The sequence below is a fragment of the Dipodomys spectabilis genome, unplaced genomic scaffold (assembly GCF_019054845.1).
Source record: "Dipodomys spectabilis isolate Male_0828 unplaced genomic scaffold, ASM1905484v1 ptg000140l, whole genome shotgun sequence".
Lineage (NCBI taxonomy): Eukaryota > Metazoa > Chordata > Mammalia > Rodentia > Heteromyidae > Dipodomys > Dipodomys spectabilis.
Genome location: NW_024870817.1, coordinates 10,462,501 through 10,483,284, shown reverse-complemented (window position 1 = coordinate 10,483,284; position 20,784 = coordinate 10,462,501). Strand labels below are relative to the sequence as shown.

At 31.9% G+C, this 20,784-nt stretch overlaps 1 protein-coding gene across 7 annotated transcripts in view; it reads right to left on the bottom strand.

The window, feature by feature from the left end:
* Positions 1-20,784, bottom strand: part of Fam172a (family with sequence similarity 172 member A) — a 380,050-nt gene that overhangs the window by 206,787 nt on the left and 152,479 nt on the right. For all 7 annotated transcript variants that reach the window (XM_042691028.1, XM_042691029.1, XM_042691031.1 and 4 more), the window contains one exon: positions 13,549-13,767. In XM_042691028.1, coding sequence (XP_042546962.1) covers positions 13,549-13,767 — 219 coding nt within the window. The remainder of the gene's footprint in view (positions 1-13,548; positions 13,768-20,784) is intronic.

Genomic DNA, 20,784 nt, shown 5'->3' with positions numbered 1-20,784 from the left:
CAATTTTTGGTATTCCTACCCAATTCAGAAAGGAGCAACAGAGGGAAGAGATATAAAATGATTTATCTGTTATTTTTCATTGGTTATTGTAGTATATTTCATAGTTGAAATTTCTATTCTCATGAAGGTGTGAACATCAGCATATATTACAGATATTTCCTAAATCTGTAAAGTTACTACAAACACCTCACTTTTCTCCATATAGTTATTATTTATTATATCAAAACAACCAAAGCAAAGTCACCCAAAAGAAAAGGGCACACAGGGCAAAACTAGAGGAACTCAGACACTAGAGAATTTCCTAATAGTGGAGTAATATAGGATGTGCTTAGTTCTTCTAGCAATGAACAGTGACAACACCATGCACTGTTTGCAGGCTTATTAGAGACTTGTGTCATAGGCATTCGGTAACATTAAGAAGATTCTAGACTTAAAAAGAGATATAGGTATTCAGCCTGGACTACATTCCAGAGAATCAGGCTAGGTTCAGGTAGGCACTTTTATCAGTAAAGTGGCAGAACCCTTCTGAAATCCACATTTCAGATGGCAGCTAAGGCTAGTTCTCTAGGCAGGCATTTCTAAGAAAAGACACCTCAGGACCCTTCAATATATATCTTGATTCTCATGTCAATCCAATGGAGTAGACAGGTCCTGAAAAGTCTCTTATATCCCCCGCTCAAACTTTCATTTAATCAATCAGCATATCCTGACTATTGATGCCCTAACATTGTGTTTTGAAAAGGAAACCCTACTTCTAGAACCTATCATCTATTTCAATTGCCTAGGAAATAAAAGTAAGCATTTATACATTGGGAGCGTAGAGCATAAAAACACTGTGAGGACTGACATGTTAAGAGACAAGTGAGAATTGGCATATTAAGAGACAAGTTACTTATATTTTCCTGCTTGCAAGTCCAAAATAATTATTTTAAAAGGAACACTGTAAAGAATTAAAAATTCCATAACACACTATTATGTTAAAAAAGGCAGAAATGAAGGAACAGTAAGTGAAAAATAGAAGAACAATAAGGATTGTTATTGTTGTTGGTGGCAGTATAACAGAACTAAAATTGTAACATTAACTGGTGTGTGGGGCAAGAAGAGAATAAAAGAATAAAATGGAACAAAGCTGAAATTACAATGAATGGATGGACATGAGTGAGTGAAAGTGAGGTAAAAATTTCATGTTTTGTCATATTTAAAGTGTGTCTTTAACTGTTTACCTTCTAGATACTTACTCCCCTTTACCAAGAAAGAGAGATTCAAATTCAAGAGTTTCTGGGTTACAAGAGATACATCAAATTTAAAGCTGTTTTCACACTAAAATTCCCAAAGAGTTAAGGAAATCAGGAATCCCAAGACAATAGATTTGTTTATTACATCAGCATCCCATAGATAGACCAGCTTGTGGCCTGGAATCTCTAGAAAGTTAGGAGGGAGCTGGAGGGGGTGGTGCACTCATAGTAGTTGGAATTCCTGGGTCAGACTGGCTAGCTCTGCTATGGGGAATCTTCCAACCACTGGAATGATACTGATGCATTAACTCTTGAGAATCAAGATAGTTCTCAACAACAAGCAAGGCCTTGCCATTAGCCCCAGGGGCCTCTTAGAATCTCAACTAATACCTGAGCAGTGATGGTGCAGGGAATGCCAGTAAATCTTGAGCCTACCACTGCTTCACTGACTTGAGAACCATGTGGACAGAGAGAACAGCCTGTGAACTGAAAGGCGCTTGGGAAAGTTGGAGGATACCATGGCTCAAGTGGAGAGTAAAAATAGAGTTTGGGAGGTTAGGAATCCATGAATCATGTCAGAAACTTGAGTAGAATTTAAAAAGGAGGGGAAGGTGGGCTAGACGAGTGAGATTGATTGGAATATACTGTAAACATATGTCAAAATGTAATAAAAAAATTCCCCTATATATCCAATGCAAGCTACTAAAAATAAAAAAAGGGAAAAGAGAGAGAGAAAAGAAAGTTTTAAATCTACTTTCTTGTACTCAGCTCAGAATTTTCAGGACATTGAGTGCTCACTCTGACACTTTGTGGAATATATGTAGAAATCAACTGCCAAAGAAACTACAGAAAATATTCAAACACATAGAGATTGAACTATACACTTTTGAGTGAAGAATAGGTACTGAAGAAAATAAAATGGAAAGCTTAAAAAAAAATTGAGAATCTAATGAAAATAAAAAAACAAAAAACTTACCAGAATCTAAGATTCAATAGAAGCAATGTTAGAAGAAATGTTTTTAGCTACGAATTAGCTACATTTAAAAACCAGAGAGATTTAAAAACCTTACCAAATAAAATATGAAGCTCCTAGAAAATTAAAAAGAAAAGTCAACCCACCAAAATTAGTGGGTTTAAAGAAAAAATAAAGATTATGGTAAAAATTAAAGAAATGGGTACCAAAACTGATACAAAAATCAATGAAGTTAGTTCCCCCCCCAAAATAAATAAAATCGATAAAATTTCACTGAAACAAAGTAAAATTGGGAAAATACCCAAGTTAATAATATTAGAAGCTGATTGTACTGGCATGCTTTCATCTTTCCAGGTATGTGGGAGGCGGAGACGAGGAAGACCGTAAAAGCTTGTAAGAATTCATTTCAACAGAAAAAGCTTGGTATAGTAATACATACCAGGCATTCCAGCTATGGTAGGAGCCGTAAATAGGAAGATCATGGTCTAGGATGGTCAAGGCAAAGACAACCTGTATCTCAAAAATGACCAGAGCAAAATGGTGTGGAGGCATGGCTCAAGTGGGACATCATTTTATATGTAAGACTGACTGAGGGAACAGAAGACACTGTACTCATTATCTGATGCATGTAATTGTAATCCCTCTGTATATCACCTTTATAACAAAAATAAAGTGAATTAATTAAAAAAGACTAATGCAATGATTCAGGTTTGAGCATCTAAAAGATATTTTCTGGAAAGCAAAGTAACTATGAAAGTCAAGGGAAACAATTAACAGCATTTGTTCCCAATGATAAAACCTGAGGATACATGCTGAAGTTAAAAAGTAAATAAATAATTAAAACTTTCAAAATGACCAGTGTATACTGTAACTAAATCATTAATGGATACAAGAGCCATGAAAAGTACAACATAAATCAATGGATTTTCTTAAAGTATGAAAAGTATTTTAGAATGCCTGCAGCCACTCACGAACTATATTTTTGTTGGTGTATTATCAAAAGGAAGCTTCCATACTTATGAGAAAGACCTATCAAAATAGTCCTTCCTTTTATAACTGCCTATCTGTTGGAGGCTGAATTTGATATTCATCAAGAGTATAATATACCACAAGAGAGTAAAGAGATTTCCCCAAAAGAGCTCATTTCACACTGTCTTATTCTTTATTTCTCGTAAAATATATTGCTTATATAATGGTCAGGCATAGTGGCTGGATCCTATAATCCAACCTACTTGAAAGGCAAAGATTAAGAAACTGTGATATGAGGCCTGTTGGGGCAAAAACAAAACAAGAAGAGATTCCATCAGGACCAATGGCTGGGTGTGGTGGCCTGAGCCTATCATCTCACACTATAGGAGCACAATAATTCATTTATTATGAAAACTATGTAACAGATAATGATTATTCCTACCTTACAGGAACAAACTGAAACAACAAAGGAAGGTAACTTGTCTAAACTCTTAGCAGGTAAACAGTATCCGTTTTTTTTTTTTCTTGGACAATTGTGGGGCTTGAATTCAGGGCCTGGACATTCTCCCCGAGCCTCTTTCTGCTGAGGGATAGTACTCTACCACTCCAGCCACAGGTCCACTTCCAGTTTTTGAGTGGTTCATTGGAAGTAAGTTACTTGTGGGGACTTTTCTACCTGGGCTAACTTTGAACCACGATCTTCAGATCTCAGCCTCCTGAGTAGTAGCTAGGATTTCAGGAATGAGCCACCAGTGCCCAGCATTCATATTCCATTTCAGTTTTAATTTTATTTTTAATTTTATTTCCCTGGGTCTGGCTTACTTCACTTAATATGTTCTTTCCACGGTTTCCCTCATTTGCAATAATTAGTATATATCTAGGATTATTTTAACTGATGAGAACAGAAGTTCAAAAGCTATGTACATATGACCATATAAGATGATGATAAGTGAAATGAACCTCAAGATATGGACACAGGAGGTTTTTCTTTGTTGTTGTTTTTAATGTACTATGTGATTTTTTTTTTTTGCTTCCTTTGTAAGTTCTTCCCCTGTTGTATATCTCCTGTTGTCACAGTACTTGATTTTGGTACTGCATATATGTATCTAATTTGGGGAGAAGAAGGGGAATAACAAAACACTGAAACAAGGACACAGGATGACCCAAAGCAACAATGATACTCACAAGACACTATGTTGGAAACAAATGTTAAAGTTCAAGGGGGGATGTGAGGGAGGTGAGGGAAGGAATGCATATAAACATTCATTTATCAAATTTTTATGCAACAATCTTCGGTATTTATTAGGTTTGAGGACCACGGAACAAAAAATACAAAGATGGTGCTTATTTGACATAAATTACGATCCTTTGAGTGTTCTAAACTAAATGATGTGGCTACTTTTTAATCAGGCTTGATTGTAGCTTCTTTTTAAAAAGAAAACAGTACGATAAAAAATTAACCATGTTAGCAAATAATAAAAGACTATTATTTTAATACTGTTTCTTGAGTAGTTAGAAAGGTAAGTAATAATAATTGTAATATTACCAATGAGTCACTCACTTCTCAGATGGGAACTACTCTTCTTATGACTTGATGAGAAGAAACTTGGCCCTTCTCTCCTCATCTCTTACTCTTTCTTTCTCACAGGAAGAGTGATGTGATTAGAACATTTGAGAGAAAAAAACTGTGAACACATTCAGTCTTGCCCTCTGAGACATGTTTTGAGTAAGCTCACAGGATGTATGCATTCCAGCTTTCTCTCTACTGATTTCCTTTTGTCTGATTCTTTTACAATATTGCTCAATGAGTCATAAGTTGGGGAGTATAAGCCCAAGGGACTGTTTTTGGTGTGACATAGTAAGTTACAAAAATATATCTGGGATGGGTTAAGAAAGATGAGTGACAATGTTGTCAGACACTTTGTACTCATTTACTGTTTTGTAGAATGGGAAATTCTTTGTACAACTACTTAAAGATAATGAAAAAATAAACAAAATGTTAAAAAATAATAAATTGAGATTTTACATGATATTTATAAATAATCAATGATCTTTAAAATGTAAAAAAATATATCTGGTCTTTATCCTTGGTTTCTGGAAGAGAGCTCCTAAATTTTCAGCATTTCAAGTCATAAGATTGTCTTTAGTTAATCACAATAATCATAATAATCCCTCTTCCGTCACTGATATTTTAGGTTGGGGCCCTGGGTAGACTCCAGGTGTGTTAGTTAACACATGGATGTGTGGTCCAGCGGTGGCACACACTAAGTAAGCGCTTATCAGAAAAACACCCTCCTTGTTCTATTCTTCTCATCTATTTAGTTGTTCCTGAGTTGAAGTTTTTCTAAGAAACCAATAAGCTGAAGTATTTTAATACGTTTGCATCTTAATAAATTATTAAACCTGAAGAAAGGTTTATGGAAAACCCTAATTTATATCCAATATATAAATTATATATAAATAAATAAAGTATAAATAAATAAAGTATAGATTGCTATATAAGGAACTGTGATTCGCGTCTGAAATGGGGCAATCTTGTGCTACTGAACCTTTTAACCCATGGTTTGACACTAAATCTGGTAACTTTAGAATTGACTTGAATTATGTAAACCTCAATGGTATCAGAGAGTTAGAGAATTGGTTGGTGTTAGAGAAAATACCCAAGAAATGTACAATCATCAGAAATAATTCTTTCTCTGCTGAATCACAAAGTAAGAAATACTAAAATTGGTCTTAAAGCTCCCAACTGATGTTTCTGATACTATGTTTACTTTATACATATAATTTTTATTCAACTTTTTAATGCATAAAAATTGAAATGAAGTTAACTTTACTAACATTATATTAAATGGAAGTAGTGAAGTAAAATTCTGGTCTATCAAATTCTCCATTTCGAATCCATACTTTGTTATGTCTGAAATGACGTGGTTCTGAATGCTATGCATTCAATAAAACCAAGAAGAAAATAGTTGTCACATATGCCTTCAATGATTACAGGATTTAAGCTTATTTGAAAAAAATGTAAATGCCTTAGAATACAGAAAACATGCAAGGCACTCATGGTAATCCCTGCTACTCAGAAAATGCTGATATATCAGGATCATGGTTTGAAGTCAGTCCAAGCAGGAAACTCCATAAGACTTTTATCTCCAATTAACCTCCAAAAAGGTGGGGGAAGTGGGGGAAAGGATGATTTGGCTCAAGTGGGAGTACCAGCCTACCGTGAAAAAGCTAAGGGACAGTGCCTAAGCCCTGAAGCACCAGTACTAGCACCCCCACTCCAAAAAAGCCCAAAACTAAACCAAACAAACCAGAAAGCATTAAAATAATGTTTTTGTACTGCTTATTAAAAAATAATGTTTTTGTACTGCTTATTAAACTACCAGCTAAGCTTTTCTTCATTTCTGGTTATATTTTACATGATTTCCAAGTTAAAGAAAGCTAAAGATACGGTGTGATTAAAGTACTCAGTTTCTAAGAAAAGCAAAAATCACAGCAGCAGCCCCTGGTGGCTCAAGGGGTAAAAATAGTGTAAATATAGTTACGGGGGTGGAAATATGTTTTTTAAAAGAATATATGTACATATTTAGCCATTTGATTCAGTTCTCAGCCCAACACATTAAAAAACAGATGCTTTAAAAAATGATCTGTTGGCAAGATGCTTGTTAAAATTTTATCAGTCGAAATATTAAAATTCATTATGAATTAATTAACACATTATATAAAAATAAAATGTTTTTGTTTCATCGTTTTACAAAGTACTATAACCCCTGGTGATTAACACTGGGAATTTTGTATGTCTTGATATGTGTTGCTCAAAAAGAAACTAAATTTATAGGATTACCACTAAATTGATGACATTTTCTGTCTTCACTCTTGAATTCAGTTGGCAGATGTTTTCAAGAACAAAAAATTCCATCTTATTACAAAACATATTAAGCAGGTTTTCCTGCCAGGCATGTCTGACATGATGTTTATTGCCTAGACCAAATAAATCCCCTTAATAAGCCATAATATATGCTAGCAAGTACATTATTTCATAGTTAAGGGAAGTTGCCACATGAAAGAAGTCGTCCTTTGATCTCTCATGCTCTGTTCCTAATGCATCAGAAATGTGCTACACAATCCACTAGTTAGTCATATCTGTTCATACTCATTTAGTAAGAAAAATATACTTGACTAAAAGTTTTACATATGGATTTTTCTTTATATCTGCCTATGTATAAAATATGTTAGTATAAATTTGAGAGTATATTACCTTTTTACTAGATAGAAAAAATAAGAAAAAATTCAAATAATTGACCATATAGTTTGGTCACTGCTCAAAAAAGGTTGAATTATGAAGAACTTCAAATTTTCATACTGTGGAATCTCTACTGATAATCTACACAAATATTTAAAAATTCCCCAAACTTCTAAATCTAGAAGACTTTTGATCCCAAACATTTCAGACAATAGTCAACCTGTGCAAAGAAAATAATATGATTCCTTAGATTATACAGTCATTGTTTAGAAATGAAAATAAATTGAACTTGGTTGCCAAAATACAACATTAATGACTCCAGTGTCATCAGTACAAAAGAGAAAAAGAGAGAAGACAGGATAACATCGAATCCTCATATCATCACTGAGTTAGAACATCAAAACTACATGTTTTTAAAAAGAAATATTTTGTTTATGGAAGTTCTGAACAACTGCAAAATTCAAATGCATGCTTAGAAATTAGTCATAAAATTAGACACCAAATATCTTGCATGTTAAGTAGTAATCATTTTGATGAATGTCAACAGCAATCAATCCATAAATATTTGAATATCTTCAATGTACAAGCCTGACTGCACAATTTCTATTCTGCAAATGTTTTCTTCCTTCCTTCCTTACTTGGTTGCTTGCTTCCTTTCTTCTTTGCTTGCTAGCTTCCTTCCTTCTTTCCTTCCTTCCTTCTCTCTTCCCCTCTCCTCTCTCTTCCTCTCTCTGTCTCTTTGTCCTGTGTCTCTCTGTCTGTCTGTCTGTCTGTCTCTCTTTTTGTTGGTCCTGGAGCTTGAACTCAGGGCTTGGGCACTGTTCCCCAAGCTTGTCTGTACTCAAGTTTAGAGCTCTAGCACTTGAGCCACAATGCCACTTCTGACTTTTTGTGAGTAATTTATTGAAGATAAAGAGTCTCATGGACTTTTCTGCCTAGGGTGAACTACAATCCTCAGATCTCAGCCTCCTGAGTAGCTAGGAATACAGGCAAAAGTCACTGGCACCTGGCTTCTTTCTGTTTTTGTTTTCTTTAAAATCTAAGTCTAAACCCTGTCTTACTTTCTATAGCATGCATCACTACAAAAATATCATCTTAGGAATGAGATGTACAAGTAGTCCCAGCCCATTGTCAAACCATCAGCATAGTCATTTTGCTATATTATAGCTTTATTGTACTAAGTTCTATTAACTGATCTTTTTCCTTGTCTTTCTCTTCTTAGGCTTAACTTTTATTCTTCTAAGTCCCTTTATCTGTTATCACTAAGCCAACACCTAGTTTTCTTGGTTTTGTCCTCTTCAGGGCATTAGAATCAGTTCCTAATTCTCTGACAACATGCACTGAACTATTGCAAAAAGTGGCTCTATCTACTTATTTTTATGGATCATCATGCAATGCAAATACAAATGAAGCAAGATTTAGAGAATTACAAGGAGATCTAGTGGGAAAATATAAAAGGTAAACTTGGAATATTAATAAAACTATGAAAAAATAAAAGCAATATTGTGAGATAGTATATGATACATTCCATATAAGTTAACAAACTATAATTTCTTCATGAGTCTTAAGAGAACAGGCAATTGGTTATAATAAGAGGAATGGGTGATATTTCAGTAGGAAATTATAATGTTGATAGAATGCGGACTGGGAGAAGAACAGGAGGCAAAGCTACAGATTCCAAAAAGCACAAACATACACAACACAGTAAGCATGTAAATCACAGTAGGATGGTCAGGATGAAACATCCATTTCATCCTTAAAGTTAGCACTATGATGACATAGATAAAAAGTGAAAAAAGCTAGTCTAGTTTAATGTATTCAGAAGAAAATACACAGCTCATTAACTATACTAAGTAATGAAATGCTACATCATGTTTTGGAATCTTATCTGAGCCACTGAATGGAGTAGGAGATCCACAATGTACAGACTTCGTTTATTTATTTGTTTTAGTTTGAATATTTCTTTAAGGAAAACACTTTAGTAAGGTAGGTGCAAAGGGGTTAAATAGAGACTTCTCAGAAGAAGAAGAAAGAATGGACAATAAACATATGAGGAAATGCTGAACATCTTTGGCCATAAAGGAAATGCAAATCAAAACAACTTTGAGATATTATCTCACCACTGGTCAGCCTCAAAAATTTGAACAATAACAAATGCTGGCTGGGATGTGGGGGAACAAAAACTCCACGTAAACTAGTACAACCACCCTGGAAGGTAATGTAGAGATTCTTCAAAGAACTAAACTATGATATAGCAATAACACTCTTGGGCATCTATCTAGAGAAAGACACCTGTACATCCATGTTCATTGCTGCACTATTCAAATAACCAAGTTTTAGCCAGCCTGAAGTTCTATAATGGATGAGTGGATCAAGAAAAGTGTGGTATATATGCACATAGAAATTCACCCATTCATTACAAAGAATGGTATGTCATTTGCAGGAAAATAATGGACCTAGAACAAATCATGTTAAGTGAAGAAAGCCAAGTTTAGAGAGACACAGTCCACGTTTTCTCTCACATGTCAAATTCAATTATGTATTATATATAAAAGGTTCAATGCATTTACACATAAACTGACTAAAAGAAAGTATATATAGAAGAGGAATCAAAGATGAAATTCCTCTAAATAACTAAAATACTGTTTATCAAAATGAATACCAAGAAATGAAAACATGTATGAGAGAGTGGTAAAACTGGGGAATGCACAGAACTGGGGGGAAAGAAGGGTAAGTAAATGTAGTCATTATATTCAATGTACATTATGTAAAAAATTAACCATGTAATTTGAGTGTAGAGACAAGAGGTGGAAAATAGGGAGAGAACAAAGGAAGAGGTGACATTGACCAAGAAGCATTGTACCCAAATTAAGGAATTGTAACTCCTTTGTATAACTAAACAACTTATTAATAACAATAAATAGTCAAAAAAATAAAATTTAAAGAGAGAAGTAGTTTAGGATTTTAAGGATCTATCACTGTATTTGAAGGCTTCATTCTACAAATGTTTATTTATTTATTTTCAGAGATACTATTTTTTAAATTTGAATGTTACTGTCAAAGTGATGTACAGAGGGGTTACAGTTATATACATTAGGTAGTGAGTGTATTTATTGTCGAACATTGTGGTGGATTGAATATAGATTCTTGTGGATTCCTGTCAAGAGTGCCTCTGTCTTTTCTGGGTTTCAGGTAGATCTGCCTGGTTTCATATAGAGAATATATGTGAATAATAATTTATCTTCAACTCCATTTACAAAGGCAATGTGTGCACTTTGTCTTGCCTTTTACAATATGACCTCACAAGCCGGATTCCCGTGGCTCATTCCTGTAATCTTAGCCTGAGAATTGAGGATCATAGTTCAGAGCCAGCCTGAGCAGGAAAGTCCAAATGTTTATTATGAACTGTGTATTCTAGGGTGAAAGACATAACATTGAGCAAAAAGACTAAATTCTTGCCCTGATACAGCTTATATTAAGAATTATGTGGCCATGAGAAAAATGCTAAAAGTTTTGATCCATAGTTTTTTCATCTGCAAATAAAATCCCATTAAGAGAGAATACATACATACATACATATATATATATATATATATATATAGTTTATAGAGATAAGTATGATTTATAACTGCTCAAAAATAGATGTTTGTCATCTGTCATCAAATGTTACTAAGTAATATGTGGTTTAATGTTCATATTTTAGATACATTTTTTCTACTGTTAGAACAACATACTAACCTGGAAAGGGATAAAAACAAGAGAAATACAATTTCAACACTTATTTCTACCATTTACTAGCTATGTGATATTAGATAAACAATTCCTTAACTATAAAGTGAATATGATGACTTGATCCTCCTAGTTATTGGGTTATTACAAAGTACAGAAGAGAATATCAAAACATAAATGATTAAGAAGTATATAAATAAAAATAAATTTATCTCCATTACGGTATATCATATTCTGAATATAAAACTACAATATTTAGAAATGTATATAGAGAAAAATTATTTCTTGAGTAAGTGAAATTTACCTAAGCTTTTCACTTTGCCACTGTAGAACCAAGTCTTATCTTCTAGAGGTAAGAGTTTCAGTAAATCTGTGTTATTCTTGTACAATTCCAGATTTATAAAAAAATCAGGTGTTTATTAAAAAAGTTTTCATTAGCTAAATCTATCATATCTGGATGAGCTTACTTTATATTTAGTGCTTTCCACGGGAATCCAGAGTAATGAGTAAAATAGGGCAAGAAAGAAAGACATAAAAACAATAACAAAAAGTGGCAGAAATGTAAAAGTAAGAAATGTGCTAACAAAACAAAAAAAGAGTTGGTCTTATTGGAGCAATGTAAGATATTTTGCAAAGTAAAAAATAGATGTAAGACTCAAGAAGGCAGGTGCGAAGAAAAGGATAAAGCAAATGCACACAAAAAGGACAACAAAAGGAAAAATAAAAGCAATGGTGATAAAACAAAAAGAAAATAGAATGGAAAAAATGAATCTACAGGGAGATGTTTGAGATATATCCTTATGTATCTCACTACAATAGGTGAATGAAAGGTATTTTTAGAAGAAATAAAATTATTATACTAAATCATTTTTTGTTTGCATGTAGGCACATAAATATTCTTCATGATTTGTATATCTCAAAAACAACAATACTTACTTCTGGAAGCTAAATATTAGAAGTAATTTATTTTAAAAATGCAATGTTATCTTAAAATAATAGTTTAAAAGCTGGATGACATAGTAGGAAGCTTAAAAATAGAATAAGATATAACAACACATGATGATGTAGATTCATTAAAACAACAGGTTACTTATTGATTCAAAATTTATAATTTTTTCAAATAATTATTAATTAGGGAGATGGTTTTAAAATTTAAAATATTAGAATCTGACTCTGATATAACTCATCAAATGAACTGTTGTGGATATTCTTGGTCAGGATACATTTTGAGAGATCTTGTGAAGTTATATGTTGCTTTCACATGGAATGATTGCCTAATGTACTGACTATTTGAAGTACAATTTTAAAAAGAGGATCATTTTGCCATAAACCAGTGTACAATAAAGAAAACAAAAACTTGGAAACTATTTATTTCCTTTCAAAGATAAAAAGAAATATGTTAGTAATCTTTAAAATAAAACATAAAAAGAGCTGAAGTAAAACATTGTGAAATGTCACTATTTACAAGGTAATTTACAAATATTAAGTTATCTGTTTAAATGTTCTAAATTGTTCATATTTGAAAAACATATAAATTTGCTGTTTTACTTCACTCAGCAGCATTTTCACATACTTTACTGTCAAATTAAAGTATCCATAAAATAGGCTTTGAAAATGTTCAAATTTGTTTTATGTATATAATATACCATATATTTATCAGAAATAATATTTCAACATACAGATACAACTGTTTGTGCCCCCTACAGAACTGGATGTCCCTGGGCATCTGCTATAATTTCATGCTGCTAGCATTACAAAGTGCAAAGGCTCACGGGGGAAGACAAGAGCAAAGGACAAGAGTCTCCTCATTACACTATCCCTAAACTATTTTAGTTTAAATACTTATCAGGATATTACTCACTCTTCCTCCTCTTGTTACTATCAGAAATTAGACTGAGACACCAATGAATAAATAGTTGCTCATAAGAAAACAATGAATTATCTAGTAAAATTTACAATCCAAAATAAAGACTGCTTGACACATGAATTATTAATTCAGCAGGTAGGATATTTTAAAATGTTAGGCTAAGTGAACTCTCATGAAAAACAAAACAGCTTAAGACTTTAAAGAAATGGCATGTTGAAAATCTTGATTAGAAAGTTTTCCTTTCTTTCTGCATCTATCACATTAACGTTATTTTAGAAAATCCTTTCTTGGAGAAGTAAAGGACACAAAAGAAAATAGTACTTGAATTTGTGGCATTTATAAAACATCACACTAAAATAAAAATGACATGTTTGATAATTTTAAATAAAAAATAAAAACATTTCATCAAAATGGACAGCTATAGAGAACAAATAGCTAACAATTAAGCTTTAAAAAATAATCCACAATTTATATGAGCTACAGAATGAATAAAGAAAAGGAAAGAATGAAGGAAAGCAGTATTCTGGCTTACTCTGATATACAAGTGCATCATTTCTTTTTCTTTTTGGGGGTTACGATACTTTTCATAGAAATCACGTCGCTTCTTTGTTTCTTTGGACACTTTATCTTTTCTTTCCCGCTTTTCTGCTGGTTCATCTGAACTATCAGAAGATGATTGTATATGTATCTTCGGTTTTTCTACTTCAATGTAGTTTTCATTGGGATTTAGTACTATTACTCCATATCCTTCCTGTTTTGAAATACAAGAAAATGGTGCAATTTAATGTTAGAATAATTTCACTCAATAAAAAAGTTACTAAAAGCTCAAATGAAGCAAGTTAATATAGCTAAATTATTTCTTTAGGAAACATTTTGGTTTAAATTCTACAGTAAAAAATAATTTAAAGTTGTCTTTATTATTATATATTTGTAAAAAAAATCTAAAAAACAAGTTATAATTTTAACAAAGATTTTACATTTTAAATTGGAAAAATGTAAAGTTTACCAAAATAAATGTAATACAATAAGTATACTTTCAAAGAACATTAATGTTTATAATGCATACTTTGAGAAAATAACTGTTTTGAAATTGAAAACTATAATTTAAACTTCATTTCTAGGATTTTTTTTTACAGTTGCTCTGTAATGAGCATTTTAATTTGTTGCAAAAGTAAGAAACATTAATAAAAAAGGAATAAATCTGGTCTCACATGCCATAAATTTACATATCTAAGTATCAGAAATGTATAATGTCTACCTGCGCATGTCTATTCACCTTTTTTCTTTCAAGAAGACTGATAAACCACAGAAATAAGTCAACCAATACTATGATGTATGATAACTGCATATCTTTAATCTTGAAATTTACTTAATATTTCAAACTACCACACTATTTTCTGTTTAGTAAAAAATAGTATCAAGAAACTATGCGTAAAGTTTCAAAGTTTAAAAATACAGCTATCTGAATTTCTAAGGTTTTAAGTTTTTTGAAAACATATATTGTCATGTCTTATTTATTTGTAGTAAGGCAAAAATTTCTATGGCTATAATTAAGAAGACTTTTGATGTTTTCTTTATAACTAATGGACTAACCTAACCATAAGAAATAGAAAAGGATAAACAATAGCCAGTGACAAGCATGAGCAATGCAAATTTTTGAAGCTATTATATATCTGTCTTTTCTATTCAATTCTGTATTGTTGGATTTCCAATTATATCCTTGTAAAATCCTTCAAGGTCATTCTTAAAAGATGTAATATTATGATAAAATAAGTTATAGAAAATAAAGCTTATAAAATTTCCATGAGCACAAAAAGGATATGGTTTTCAAAACTATAATCATAGAACCTTCTACTTCAATTCTACTTTAAGTTCAACTTGATTTCTTTCCAAACAAACTATAAGATGATTTTAAAAACAGCAGTAGTAAAACAAAACCAGGAACAAAAATCAATGTTAGCACAGAATAATCTTTTTTTAAAATATGCTACTTGTTCACTTTTTAAAAACAGTTTATTTTACAAACTCTTTACAAACTTCACTAAGATTTTACCCCTAATCTGATATTACTGCCTAAAACCATGAATGTCTTGGAAAATTTCAAGATTACTGAAGTTCTGATTTTAGTGACAAGGCCATTAATTAAGATATAGTCATCCAACGTATGTGAAAATTGTGTGATAATATATACCAAACTGATTAACAAAATACCACACATTCATGAACAGATGTTCAAATAAAACTTTTAGATAAATGCTCCTTTCATAAAGAACTAATAAAATATTTCTCATAACTTTTAAACATTTTACTTCAAAGCAAAAGAACTATTGTGTGTGTGTGTGTATGTGTATGTTAAAGTTTCTTAGCTGGCAAGTCAAAAGTTTTTCCAACAAAAGATATTTTATTTGGTCTTGCTTCATTCTAATCTGTAAAGCTATTCAAAAGTCTTGTAATTCATTGTGATCACTGTCAGGTAGACAGATTGTCACTTGGTGATTTTCTACAGTTGGACACACTTGACTAGTTATTAAAATCACATTTGAAATAAGTTCTACCCCCTCTTCCTTGTGCCTCTTATAACTTTTCACGCCCTTCTCAAATTTCAGCTATAACTTCTCCTCCCACCATAAGTAAGCTAAAGAACACTGTTGCACTCTGCTAAACAGGATGAAATAGAGGCATTCAGTACACTGTCTCTGGTGTAAGGAACATAGTAAAAAAAGGTCACCATAGGCCAAAAGGAAAATTGCCTCCTCTCTAGATTTTGTACTGTGAGTAAGTGGTCTCTTGTCATGTTTCTTCCCTGCTTTCTGTGAGTGAACTGAACTTTCAACACACACACACACACACACACACACAGAGTTAGCAAGCCCCTAACAGAATTGTACAATTCTCAGAGGAGAAAATCCTGATAATTACTATAATGTAATGATAATAAAAAAATTTAAACTCCAGGTAATAAAATGGACTTTAGTTAATCAATATAATGTGCATCATCTTTTCATAATGAATGACAAATCTCTGAACAATAATTATAATAATCATCAGAATTTTTTTAAAACTTATCATGATAATTTATAACTTAATCATTAGAAATAGTATCTTTATAATATCAGGCTTATTAAAGAAGTTGGCACTTGACTTTTAGAAGTCACGTGTTGAAAAGTTGATGTGCCCACATGAATTTCAAAAAACTCCTCTGAAATTTGATGTGTTCCATAAAAATAAATACAAGAAATAGTTAAACATAAATTCTCAAAAAAGTACCATTTGTCTAAGTTATTGATTACATAATTGAACATTGCAAAGCTCATTTGTTCAATCTTATAAAGGCACAATGTCAAATTTTTACTGAGGCATCAACAAAAGAAAAATGATTCTATTTTTCAATCACTGCAACATAAATCCAACAACCTTTATCACTTAGATTTCTTTTATTTTTTGGCTGGAGTTTGAATTATTTAGATATCAACAATGAATGTTTCCACTTAAAGTATTTAAAAACAATTATCCTTCTGAGTAGCTATGATTACAGGCATGAGCCACTGATGATTTGCTTTGCTAAATGGCAATTTCTTTGTATAACTTCTTAAAAATAATAAAAAAGTATGAAAAATTATCTTTTGAATGTTTCTAACACTAAATAGCAATCAATAAATATTTAGGAATATATACTTAAATATGAGTTGATTTTTAATAAATACTGAAAATTAAATTGTTATTCCATGAAGCAAATTAGTATTCCTCAAGTAGTTTTCTTCATATCTTAATTGATGTATACACATACAGTGAAACATTATCATTTCATTCCTTTCTGCCATATATAACAATACCCAAATCTCTTTATATGATACAAAACACTTACTTTGCAAAATAAATATTAATATATGATAACTAAGAAGCCAGGGAAAGTAAAACAGTATAAGGACATATAATTATTTTGAAATAGAAAAGTGTAAAAAATCTTTTAGCAAATCAAAGTACATGCCAACTTTTATAGTAACTTTTTAAAGAATTCAATCAATACACAACCACCTAAGTAAAAGGCTTCTAATGTGAGTTTTAATTAATGTAAAGTTTCCTAAAACTTTAAAGTTACTGTAAAAGTAACTGCATAAAGTTACTGTAAAATAATTATGCATTATTTCTCTAATAAGGCAATCCTTATAATTTAGGCTTTGAATCTTAAACCTTAAATTGAAGTGTTCTTTTTATATTTAATTACTTAAAATACGTTAAATTACCATAGGATGGGAAGTTGTGTTGCATCATTCAAATACACATGGGAAACCTCTGTTATCTTTAACAAGATAAAATGATAGAACTGATTATTGAACATTCTACTCCTTAAATACATAAAACTTCTGGCATCTTTTGTAATGATGTACCAAAATCAATTCCAAAAGGCAACCTTTAAAGAGACTCTGACTCTCTCTCTCTCTCTCTCTCTCTCTCTCTCTCTCTATATATATATATATATATACATATATATATATATATAAAGTTAACTATTAACTTTGATAGTATATAGTCTAGTAGAATATCAAGACAAGAAAACACCAAGAAAAGATATAGGAAAAATTAAGGTTTAATTCATCTTAGTTCCATTTCCGTACTTGTGTAGCTATAACTGTAAATTCATTTTTAGATCTGTGTTTACAAGGTCTAAATTACAGGATCTTAATCAGAAGGCTTCACAAGTTTAGTGCTAGACATGGCATTTTATACAACACTTGCTGTGATTTATATAAAATTCATAGGCCTTAAGATTCTACTTTGAAGTCTTAAATGTGCTTACTAATAAATAATAGTGTATTTAACATTCAATCTACAAATGATGACTTAGGTCACAGAGGCATAAAACAGACAGGTGATGTCAAATACAAAGAACCTGAGGAAACTGCTGGAAGAATGAAATCAGTACAGCACTGTACTCATCAAGAAGAATTTGCAGAGATAAAACCTAAAAGCAAAACCAGACTGTACATTTGACCCAAAATGAAACTCCACAGATCTAAAGATTTAGCCAATTTAATTGATTACCAATTAAAAGAAGCATGGAAAATAGGTTAAATTATATATGTTTCAAATCCCTTATTGGTAGCTAAATAAAAACAATCAGCTAAAATTACTCAGCTCTGCATATTAACCTGCCAAAGAGGAATTCACATGTGCCAGGTCAGGGGGCTACACTAAAATCTCAAGACCAGTGGAACTACTCATTATGGTCTTCAAGTAAAACCCTGTAACAGACAATTTTACCTACATTGGTCAATCATATTTTTTCAGGCTCAACATTCTATTCGCTTGGACTGAAAGAAGATAAGTGTTTATCCACAAGGGAAATGGAACTCCAAATGTTTAAATCCATAAACTACATCTACCCATGGTTAAAATGAGTAACCTAGGCACTGTCCGTTCTTCTTTATTGGAATGCTATGTTTATTCTCATTTATTTTTTATTGGAATGTTATGTTTATTCTCATCATTTCACAAGAAAGGTATGCATATGTCACTGATGCAACATCTTAGGTGCCAAAGTAAGATGAAGTCATGACAACCAATCAGAAGTCAATAGCGAAGCGTTAAAGTAAACATAGTTGTTGGAGCTGCAGCTCGGCTTGAAAAATACCCTTCCATTATTTCAGCAGTTTTCTCTAAACGTGACCTGGGACAGAAACATCTGAATGTCACTTGACTCCACTTTGCGCTTCTTCTCAATACGCATTTAGGTAACAGCACCCTAAGATTAAGTAAAACATTCATCAGGACCATACTTTAACTTGTAACTGCCTGAATTCTAATGTCATGTTCCGTGGTATAAAAATACTATTCTATGGACCAACATAGATTTTCCCAGTTAAGTTTCCATCTTCAAATAGCTCATCAAGTTAGTCAGTAAAAGAAAACACGCTACAAAAAGTTTTCAGAGGACCACCTGTTGTCTATTATTTTTACATAGCACTTACTCATAAATCATAACACAGGGTAATTAATCAAGCTGTCAAAGAGAAGGTCAAAGGTTATATGGTAGAGTCAGAAGGTCATGCATGGGCTGATAGAGGTCAGGGTCACACTGCATTCCTCATTATCAAGTTGGGATGAGAGACGGCCCAAGCAAACAAAAGTGAAAGCAGATGGAGGAGTGAGTGGATAAAAAAAAGAAAATTTCACAAAGAAAAAGAAAAGTGAAAGAAGACTGTCAGCTGCCTTCAAATAGGGAATAGAAGAGAAAAGAAATACACTGCAATGTGCTCAAAGGAGTTCAAGAACATAAAGAAACTACAGTTTTATTAATTAAATAAATTGAATTTAACTTTTCTTGACCATTTTATTAGTGCATACAAAGCAATTTCAGAAAAATACATGTTTGTCATCTCTTTACCCGTTCTAGATCAGGATTAATTAGGATAAAGAAAAGAGGCCTAATAACAAAGTATGATTTACAAACACACAACAACAACAACAACAATTTATGATAAGAGGAATTTCCCTTTAATATTGTTTCAAGGTTACAATATGGATGCAAATAGTTTTAAGTTATAAGAAAGATAATTTCTTGAGCATGATACAAAGACATTCACAAACATAAGTGTGTTATAAAAGTCCTTTTGAATAACAAAACAGTTATAAAATATTCTATTATTACGCTGGCCTGAATTAGATGCAGAATACTGTGCAAAATTAGCTGTCACCCTTTGCTCAAAATCTTTGTTAATCTCATTTTGAATGTTTGCAGCTTTATCAACACATGCATCAATGTCAGCTCCTTGGTTACTGAACCGCTGTAGTTGGAAGAAGATATAATTAAAATGTTTTGGCACAGAAAAAGTGAAATTGTATCTTCCCTTGTTCCCTTAGGAGTCTGTAAAACATGAAGGATATATTGACAAACACACACCCTTGTCTTCAGTTCTGACATCTCAGGTCATCCAAGTGCTATTTATTTTAAAACATCCACTTTGCACTTATCCATATTGTCACCTGCCCTGTTTCTAACTTTTTGTAGGTTTAAATTTAATAAGTACTTCTTCTAATTTCAAATAATATATTTATGGAAGCACTATATACGCAGTAGCACCTTAAAATAAATTACCATTCTTTATCAAGAACAAAAATTTAATAGTACTGCTCTGTGAATTTCTTTTGTATTTGCTGATTCTCATTTTTATAAAATGACACAAATAGACACCCACACATTAACACATTCAAGTAAAAAGAAGTAAGGATTTACAACTGGTGCCCAGTCAATGACAAATCAAAATCCCTAAATAGATCTAGGGAACCCTACAAATATATCTTTATTATGATCCAAAGCAGAGATGGATGCTGATTTATCTTATCAACTTAACTGTTCAGTATATTAATCATGCATTTATATCTTATGGCGATGAATAAATTCTTTTCCTAGCTTCTTATTAAAATCTATTATAAAATTATGTAAATATCGAAGTATCACCTATCTCTGTAAGCACATGGTTTTTCAAAATTTTATCAATTTGACATAATCATACACCATATAAAAACATTCTTAAAACATAGTCGTAAAACTTGCTTAAGGATTATTACAGATAAATATCTTAAAATATGCCATCTTTCCCTTTGGTTATTCAAACTGAAATATAACATATTTAAAGTACTGTTGTTGTAATTTCAAGAAAATATCATGGTTTGCTTGTGGTCCTAGAGCCCACATGTTAGGATTAAGATGTAATAAGAATCCAAATTATTCATTGAACTAATAATTTATTAAATACTTATTTCATAC